Below are 9,925 nucleotides of genomic sequence, written 5' to 3'. Positions count from 1 at the left end.
AATTTCTCCGTTTGCTCTGGTAAACACTTTTTTTGGGTGGGAGGAAGTGGGGTTGGGGGGAAAAACATGTCTTCCAGCAAACGTTACAAGTTAATTAATTAGCAGGTTGAAGGTCCCCACCTATCTGCATCCCTGGTTTCTTATCTTCTGGCTGAGTTTCTGCCGGACTCTGTGCAGAAAAGCTGTGCTGCGGGCGATACACCGAGCGCTTGGCATCGGAACAAAAGGAACTCCCAGGGCATGTTTCCTGAAACACTCTGTGGGTTGTTAGCAGCAGGTGAGGCACTACGAGCAACCGCCGAGTGCCAGCCGCAGCTGCGTGGGAAACAGCTGCCCCTCCACGCTCGGCACATCTGCCTTTTTCTAATCTCACATCCAGCCTTGTACTTTCCTGTTGTTGCTCTCTTGCAACCAAATCCCTTGGTCTGTTGATAGGTGAGGATGGTTCCTGCACGCGCTTCTCCAGTGGTAAGTTGAGCAAAAACAACCCACGCATCTCCTTATTTTAAAGTTTATGCCTTCCAGACCCAGAATTTGTGTGTGAGAGACAGAAAGACAGAGAGAGGCATGTTTTATTTTTATTTTATGAAGCTACTTTGATGTGCCTATATATCTATATATTAAAACTGACACCCATATTTCTTGATAGCAATTAAGACCGATTGTGTAGGAAACTGCCTCATTCCATACCAGATTTGTCCATCTTCTGGACAAATCCGGCCAGTCTTGTAATCTTCAATCGGCAGTCTCAGGCAAAGGGTCTTTCTTGTAACTTGTGGTGCGATTTTTTAATTGGAGATGCCAGGGTTTCCCCTGGATAGATTCAACGGACCAGGAGATGCCAGGGACCTTCTGGGTCGAAGGCATGAGCTTCCCTACTAAGTTACAATATCTCCCCTTATTAAGTTTCCGGAGGAATTGCTACATTGTCCTCCATCCAGCTTGGTTTTGATTACAGTTTAAGGGGGAAGGGTCAAAATTCAGTGGGAAAGCAACCGCTTCCACATGTAGAAAATCCCAGGTTTCAGCCCTGACATCTCCAGGTACAGATTGGAGACAACCCTGTCTAAAGGCCTATAGGGAAAGCAGCTGCCAGTCAAAGTTGACAATATTGAAATAGCTGGACCAGTGGTAGAAGGCAGCTTCCTTTGTTTGTCCTATGCTCCCAGTTTTTAAATTTTCTTTTAAGGTATAGAAAAGTAATTTAAGGTGGGCTAAGAATAAAAGTGGGACGCGGGTGGCTCTGTGGGTTAAACCACAGAGCCTAGGACTTGCTGATCAGAAGGTCGGCGGTTCGAATCCCCGCGGCGGGGTGAGCTCCCATTGCTCGGTCCCTGCTCCTGCCAACCCAGCAGTTCGAAAGCACGTCAAAGTGCAAGTAGATAAATAGGTACTGCTCCGGCGGAAAGGTAAATGGTGTTTCTGTGCGCTGCTCTGGTTCGCCAGAAGCAGCTTAGTCATGCTGGCCACATGACCCGGAAGCTGTACGCCGGCTCCCTCGGCCAGTAAAGTGAGATGAGCGCTGCAACCCCAGAGTCGTCCGCGACTGGACCTAATGGTCAGGGGTCCCTTTACCTTTACCTTTAAGAATAAAAGTGGAGAAACAGATATTTGCAGCACACACTTTACTTTGAAAGCACCTTCCCACCCCTCAAAGAGTTCTGGGCACTGTAAAGGTAAAAAAGTAAAGGACCCCTGGACAGTTAAGTCCAGTCAAAGGCAATTATGAGCTTGCAGCACTCATCTCGCTTTTCAGGCCGAGGGAGCCGGTGTTTGTCCACAGACAGCTTTCCGGGTCATGTGGCCAGCATGGCTAAATCACTTATGGTGCAACAGGACACCATGATGGAGACCAGAGTGCACGGAAACGCCGTTTACCTTCCTGCCCCAGTGGTACCTATTTATCTACTTGCACTGCTGTGCTTTTGAACTGCTAGGCTGGCAGAAGCTGGGACAGAGGAACCAGAGCTCACTCCGTTGCGGGGATTCAAACTGCCGACCTTCTGACTGGCAAGCCCAAAAGGCTCAGTGATTTAGACCACAGCGCCACTTGCAACCTGGAGCTGGGCACTGTAGTTTGCTTGGAATGGTAACTCTGTGAACTGCATTGTCCCAGAATTCTTAAAGGGGGTACATGTGCTTGGAATGTGCTTTAGAGACACAGTGCGTACACAGCTATTGTCCTAGTGGGAGCACTCAGTAGGGATGAGCAGGGTACCTTTTCGAAACCCTAAAGAGCAGCTGCAAATCTGTGTAGACCATACTGAGCTAGATGGTCTAACTCAGTGTATGGGGCAGTTTCCTATGCATTCACAAACCACTACCAAACCTGGTTTTCATCATGAAATATTTTTTGATGGGGGAGAAATGAAGTCCGTGTGCTTGCTGCAATCAACAACGTCTCTGTTTACTTCTTTCAGCTCTTCTAGAAACCATGATCTGTAGGTATATCTACCCTGCAGGCACAAACAGTTTAATAGTTACCAGGGCACCATGGGAACAGCGCTTCTGTAAATAGTGCTTGAAATGTCTAATCATGGAAAGGTCTTGACATGCTTATTGCTGACTAAACTACAATTCCCAAGATCCTTTGAGGAAGGGCCTGATGTTACAGTGGAACGAATCTGATAAAAGCTTCTAAGTGAGGTTACAGGGAACCTGGCAGAGGGCCTTCTCGGTGGTGGCGCCCTCCCATCACAACTATCTGACTTTTAGAAGACATCTGAAGGCAGCCCTGTTTAGGGAAGTTTTTAATGTTTTATCGTGTTTTTAATATTCTGTTGGGAGCCACCCAGAGTGACTGGGATAGGAATAATAAATATATTATTATTATTATTATTATTATTATTATTATTAGTGTAGATGATCACATCATCACCATACATTTGAATCCCATTTAAAGCATTCAGCTTCCCCCAGCGAATCCTGGGATCTAGCAAAGCTACAATTCCTAGCACCCTTAACAAACCACTGTGGCTGGGTGACATAGGTAAGGTAAAGGGACCCCTGACTGTTAGGTCTAGTCGCAGATGACTCTGGGGTTGCGGTGCTCATCTCGCTGTATTGGCCGAGGGAGCTGGTGTACAGCTTTCAGGTCAAGTGGCCAGCATGACTAAGCCGCTTCTGGCGAACCAGAGCAGTGCACGGAAACGCCATTTACCTTCCTGCCGGAGCTGTACCTATTTATCACCTTGCACTTCGTGCTTTTGAACTGCTAGGTTGGCAGAAGCAGGGACCGAGCAATGGGAGCTCACCCTGTTGCTGGGATTCGAACCGCCGACCTTCTGATCAGCAAGTCCTAGGCTCTGTGGTTTAACCCACAGCGCCACCCGTGTCCTAGTCATAGCTGTCAACCTTCCCTTTTTTTGCGGGAAATTCCCTTATTCCAGCGTCGTTTCCCGCTGCTGTCCCAGATTGTTAGATATCCTGTGGACTGCCCCCTGGACAGGTGAGGCTGCTGATCCCTTGTTTTCAAATCTGAAAGTTGACAGCTATGGTCCCAGTTAGTTTTGCCATTTTGGCATAATCTAGCATTTTACCTTGCCATTCTTCCCTGTTTGGAATTGTTTCTTACTTCCTGAAATCTTTGTTGCCCCCCTCCCCAAACCCTGAAATGAGACCTCTGGGTCTAACACCTGCTGCCTTGTAGTCAATTCAAGTTAATTGCTCTGCCTCTAATCCCCATGTCAGCCTAGCTTACAGCTGCTCCTTCTCACCTGTAATTACTTGACTGTATTTGCACAGGACTGTGTCCCCCAGATTGGGTTGATTAATTCTCGGTGAGTTATAATTGTAATGGGCTGCCTTTGTTGGTGTAGGCTGTAGTCCTAGCCCTGTTTACCTGGGAGTAATCCCTAATGTATTCAGTGGGACTTCCTTATGAGTAGGCATGGTTAAGGTCGCGCTGTTAGTCACCTGTTGAAAAACAGAAGAGATGTGGTTTGAAATATGTATGCGAGAAAACTGCAGAAGGCTTTATTTCTCACCTTCCTTCATTAAATCCATATTTCATTGAAAGAATCATTTGTACACAGACAGGGCTGTTGGCGTAAGAAATTCACAACACAAAAAATGGGGAGTTGGAAAACTCTTGCAAGGGGCAGCAACGGAGCTCAGCATATCACAGGATTACTGTAATAACCTGCAACTTCATAAGAATTAGTGAGGATTAACAATTAAGATCCACCCTCTATTGTGTGGGCAGGTAATCCCTCCCCCTACCTGGCCTGGTTTCCCTGGCAACGCTTCCCCCAGGTGGGATTGGACAACTCACTGGGGTAGGCGGGGACCTCCAGGTATCCCACCTGAGGGAAGGCAAAGCCTATGCTGATGGGGCCACTCCAGATCCAGGGCTGCACGCGTCCCCGCAAAGGGCGCCCCCCGTTTTAAGTGGGGAGCGGTCATTACTGTAATAACCTGCAACTTCATAAGAATTTATATTTAAAGTAGATAATTAAATGAGCAAATTGAATGAATTTGGATATGCAGAAGGTATTAAAAAATAAATTTAAGGAACTGCAGAAAGAGGGGGAAGGAAGTCAGACTTGGAAATGTTAAAATGATTGTAAAATTAATGAAATGCATGAATTTGAAAAGTATAAATAAAAACTTAAAACAAACAAACAAACAATGGAACTTGGTGGAGCTTGTCTGTGAAGCTGATGGAGGACCAAGCAGGTGAAAAAGTTTGAGAGTTGTCTCACAGTCAAAATGCAGCACATGTTATCTCAGGTGTGTGAATGCAGGGAACCCTCATTTCATCAAAGGTATATATCCCACTTCTAGGGACGTGGGTGGCGCTGTGGGTTAAACCACAGAGCCTAGGACTTGCCAATCAGAAGGTTGGCGATTCGAATCCCCGCGACGGGGTGAGCTTTCGTTGCTCGGTCCCTGCTCCTGCCAACCTAGCAGTTAGAAAGCACGTCAAAGTGCAAGTCGATAAATAGGTGATGCTCCAGCGGGAAGGTAAACAGCGTTTCCATGCGCTGCTCTGGTTCGCCAGAAGCGGCTTAGACATGCCGGTCACATGACCCAGAAGCTGTATGATGGCTCCCTTGGCCAATAAAGCGAGATGAGCAGCACGACCCCAGAGTTGGCCATGACCGGACCTAATAGTCAGGGGTCCCTTTACCTTTACCTTTATATATCTTTATATATCTGTCACATGTAAACCCTGTCAGGTTCAGCAAGATTTGCTCCCAGGGAAATGTCTATGGGATAGCACTTGTGCAGAGCAATCCTGTCAGGGCCGCATTTAGGTTTGATGAGGCCCTAAGCTACTGAAGATAATGGGGCCCTTTATATGTCCAGCTGTCCTTTGTCAACAACAAATTTTCACTGTTTTTTATGTATTAAATATATGCTATATGGTAATTTATGGACATAATAGCTATCTAAAGCCATTTGCACATGCAGAATGTAGGCACCCTATATATAAAAGGTTATTATTGAGATAATAATATGGTGTTCGGAACACCAGAAAGGTGGCATAGAGGTGCTGAATTGTGTGTGTGTGTGTGTAAGCTTTATGCCATTTTTTGTGTGCATTTTGTGGAAGGACAATTCAGAAATGTTTTATTTTGGAGCAGGGCACCACAACATGCTTGGACTCAAGTGCACACTTTGCACTCTCTCTCTCCAGTAGCACTTTCAGTTTTTATACTGCAGAAATGTAAGAAGTAGAAGCAGGGCTTTTACTGAACAGATGATAACTCTCCTTTCCTTTCCTTGCTTAGTGTGGACCTTTTGGAAACTAGAAGATCTCTGAAAAGTGAAGGAGATGTTGTCCTCATGGCATGGCATTGGAGAGCTTTCTCTACAGAGCCATCTAGATTGCTGTGGTAAGCTGTTTATTTATTATTTACTTATTTATTCATTTTATATATATAGGCCACCTTTTTTCTTCCAAGGAGCTCAAGGTACAGTCATACCTGGTACAGTCATACAGACGCTTCACGTTGCGTGTTTTCGGGTCACGCACCATGCCGAACTCAGAAGTACCAGAATGGGTTACTTCCGGGTTTCGGTGCTCGCGCATGCGCAGAAGTGCTAAATCGTGCTTTGCACATGCGCAGAAGCACCAAATCGCAACCCACGCGTGCGCAGACGTGGCGCTGCGAGTTGCGAATGCTGTGGGTTGCGAACGTGCCTCCTGCATGGATCACGTTCACAACCCGAGCGTCCACTGTACAGTGGTACCTCAGGTTACATACGCTTCAGGTTACATACGCTTCAGGTTGCAGCCTCCGCTAACCCAGAAATAGTGCTTCAGGTTAAGAACTTTGCTTCAGGATGAGAACAGAAATCGTGCTCTGGCGGCGCAGCGGGAGGCCCCATTAGCTAAAGTGGTGCTTCAGGTTAAGAACAGTTTCAGGTTAAGTCGGTGGAGGAAGATTGGAAGAAATTTAAAGACTATCTACAGAAACATTGTAAAATTAATGAATGTTAGAAGGATGTTGGAATGAAGTTATGTGGTTTTAGCAGAAATGTTATAAGGGTTTAGGAAAAAATAGACTGTTAATTGGTGAAAGGAGGGAAAGTAAAGTTACATTATATTAAGATAAATTACAGAACAAAAAGTGGAAAAGATGGAAAGGATTTGCTGAAATAGTCAACTGAACTAGAATACAAAAAAGGGAGGTGTGAGGAGGTCAAGGAAACAAGCAAATGAAAGACAAGTTATGGGAAGATTAGTTGTATTTGTTTTTTCTCTCCCCCCCCTCTTTTTCTTCTTCTTCTTCCTTATTGTGATGCGTTGTTTTGTTTTTGTTTGATATGGTGTTTTTATTCTTTCTTTTTGTAACCTTTAAAATTTTAATAAATATTATTTATAAAAAAGAAGAAGAACAGTTTCAGGTTAAGAACGGATCTCTGGAACAAATTAAGTACTTAACCTGAGGTACCACTGTACATTGCTCTCCTCCTTCCCATTTCACCCTCCCAACAACCCGGTGAGGTAGGTTAGGCTAAGAGATGGTGACTGGCTCCAAGGTCACCCAGTGAGTTTCATGGCTGCGAGGGGATTCAAATCCTGTGCTTTGCCAGGTCCTAATCCAACCTTCTTAATTATTATGCCACACTTGCAATATTCACAGAAATTGAAGCGTTCTGCCTTGATCCAAAGAGTGCGTGCTGCAAATGAGTTTCCCTCTATGGAATTCAGGAACATAAGAAAAGCTCTGTTGGATCAGAACAAAAGCCCACCCCAGTCTAGCTAACATCCTTTTCTCACAGTGGCCAACCAGATGTTGTTGGTGAATAATTGGAATGATCAATATATAAAAATATTTTGCTATCCTGAAGGAGTAACTGTTTGTGTGGTGTTGTGAGAAGGGTTGTTAGCCTGGTGTATATCTAAATGCTAAGTACTTTGCAGCAAATGAACTTATTATCTGAATTGAGGTTTGAATAGAAGCTAACTTTGATCTCGCAGCCAGAAAATTATATTATAAATGTTTCCTAAGAAATAAACTGATTACATGCTAGCCAACCATGATTAAACTCCTAAATGTTGAAGGTTGGAAAAAACTCTCAATAAAAACCCTCACTAATAACCAAGAACTGTTAAAAAAATGTTTCAAAGAAGAGTCAAGCTTAACTGTGAAAAATCGGATGAGGTCACCCGCAGAGCAGGACCATTTCTTTACCACAGTTCTGAGTATCTTCTGATGGAATGACCCATCCTGAAAACACATTGGCTTGCTCTATTAAAAGGATCTCAGTGCACACACACACACACACTGAACACTTTTGGTCATCTCTGGTTATTTTCTACAAAAAACAAAACAAGCCAAGCAGAGCATAAATAGTAGGGAACATTCTTTAGCCCAACAGGCTAATGACTGCAGATTTTACCATTGTACAGTAGGCTAGTTTACACACACACAGGTACATGCCCCACACTGCCCTCAATCCTAACACGCAAGGTGATGATGATGATAATTTATTATTTATACCCCACCCATCTGGCTGGGGGCTCTCAACAGAATATTAAAAACACGACAAAACATCAAAGTGTTGGTGCTGACCTTTAAAGCCCTAAACAGCCTCAGTCCAGTATACCTGAAGGAGCGTCTCCACCTCCATCATTCTGCCCGGATGCTGAGGTCCAGCACCGAGGGCCTTCTGGCGGTTCCTTCGCTATGTTTAATAATAATAATAATAATAATTTATTATTTGTACCCCGCCCATCTGGCTGGGTTTCCCCAACCACCTTGGGCATCTTCAAACCAAATATTAAAATACAGTAATACATCAAAAATTAAAAGCTTCCCTCAACAGGGCTGCCTTTGATAGTTATTTTTCTCTTTGACATCTGGTGGGAGGGCGTTTCACAGGGTGGGCGCCACTACCGAGAAGGCCCTCTGCCTGGTTCCCTGTAACTTGGCTTCTTGTAGCAAGGGAACCGCCAGAAGGCCCTCGGTGCTGTTATGCCAAGATAACAGCACTAAAAGAACAAAAGGTGGAGATTTTGGAATCCAAGTTAACGGTGCCCATTTAAGAAAACAAGCAAAATTCAAAGTAGCTAATGTTCTACTTTTGATTCTCAGAAGCAAATAACTTTTCAAGGTACTCTCATTGCACAGAACTTGGGCGTTAACAGTTTTTCTTCCTGAATATTGCCAGCCTCTGAAATTGTACTGTTTTTCTTCAGGGCAGGTACTGGGACCCTGTGGAAAATAAGCTGGTGTTATAATGCTCTGTAGAAAGAAGAAATTCGTAGGTATGTAATCCGTTCAATATGTTTGTGCATGTGGTATATGAAACTGTATAGTTGTCAGCAGAAGAAATGTGACTGAAATTACGTATTGCCAGTGCTTTTTTTCCTAGGGGGTACGCATACTCCTAAACATTTTTTGAATCGTTGTACTTTTGTCCATTTACTGTATTTATTTTCCCTGATTTGAACTATAAAATGGTGATTTTCTTGAGTCAAAATGAGAGTACCCCTAAACATCTTTGAAAGAAAAAACCCCACTGCATATCGCTAAGATCATGAATAAGAGGCCTGTGACTGTGACTTGCACTGGTATGCTTTTGAACGCCAGGTTGGCAGGAGCTGGGAGAGAGCGACAGGAGCTCACTCCATCGATGGGCGGGGTATAAATTATTATTATTATTATTATTATTATGCATTTATTTACATTTTACACATTTTTAAAATTTTGACAAACTAATAAGAGTAAATAAATAAGAATAAAAATGTGCACCCCACCACCTAGACCATTCCATTGTAACTATCCAACCTCTCAAAATTTCAACACCTCTTGTGATGGCTTGACCCCTTTCCGTTTTAACAGTACAAATTCTACAAATTCCCCTCAAAATCATTTCTCTTGTGTATTCCCTGTCTTACCTTAATAGCACATGTTAATTTATCAGGTGGCGCTGTGGTCTAAACCACTGAGCCTAGGGCTTGCCGATCGGAAGGTCAGCGGTTCGAATTCCCGCGACGGGGTGAGCTCCTGTTGCTCGGTCCCTGCTCCTGCCAACCTAGCAGTTTGAAAGCATGTCAAAGTGCAAGTAGATAAATAGGTACCGCTCTGGCGGAAAGGTAAACGGCATTTCCATGCGGTGCTCTGGTTCGCCAGAAGTGGCTTAGTCATGCTGGCCACATGACCCAGAAAAACTGCGGACAAACGTCAGCTCCCTTGGCCAGAAAAGCGAGATGAGCGCCGCAACCCCAGAGTCGTTCATGACTGGACTTAACTGTCAGGGGTCCTTTACCTTTACCTTTACAGTGGTACCTCAAGTTACATACGTTTCAGGTTACATATGCTTCAGGTTACAGACTCCGCTAACCCAGAAATAGTGCTTCAGGTTAAGAACTTCGCTTCAGGATGAGAACAGAAATTATGCTCCAGCGGCACGGCGGCAGCAGGAAGCCCCATTAGCTAAAGTGGTGCTTCAGGTTAAGAACAGTTTC

At 44.4% G+C, this 9,925-nt stretch overlaps 1 protein-coding gene across 1 annotated transcript in view; it reads left to right on the top strand.

The window, feature by feature from the left end:
* The first annotated feature begins 327 nt into the window (after nt 1–327).
* Nucleotides 328–9,925, top strand: part of ATP8B4 (ATPase phospholipid transporting 8B4 (putative)) — a 124,672-nt gene continuing 115,074 nt past the window's right edge. The window contains exons 1-3 of the mRNA XM_079953175.1: nt 328–468; nt 5,736–5,840; nt 8,654–8,722. Coding sequence (XP_079809301.1) covers nt 8,695–8,722 — 28 coding nt within the window. The 5' untranslated portion in view covers nt 328–468; nt 5,736–5,840; nt 8,654–8,694. The remainder of the gene's footprint in view (nt 469–5,735; nt 5,841–8,653; nt 8,723–9,925) is intronic.

The sequence above is a fragment of the Podarcis cretensis genome (assembly GCF_951804945.1).
Source record: "Podarcis cretensis genome assembly, chromosome: 14".
In the NCBI taxonomy this organism is placed as follows: Eukaryota; Metazoa; Chordata; class Lepidosauria; order Squamata; family Lacertidae; genus Podarcis; species Podarcis cretensis.
This window is presented reverse-complemented; position numbering and strand designations above follow the sequence as displayed.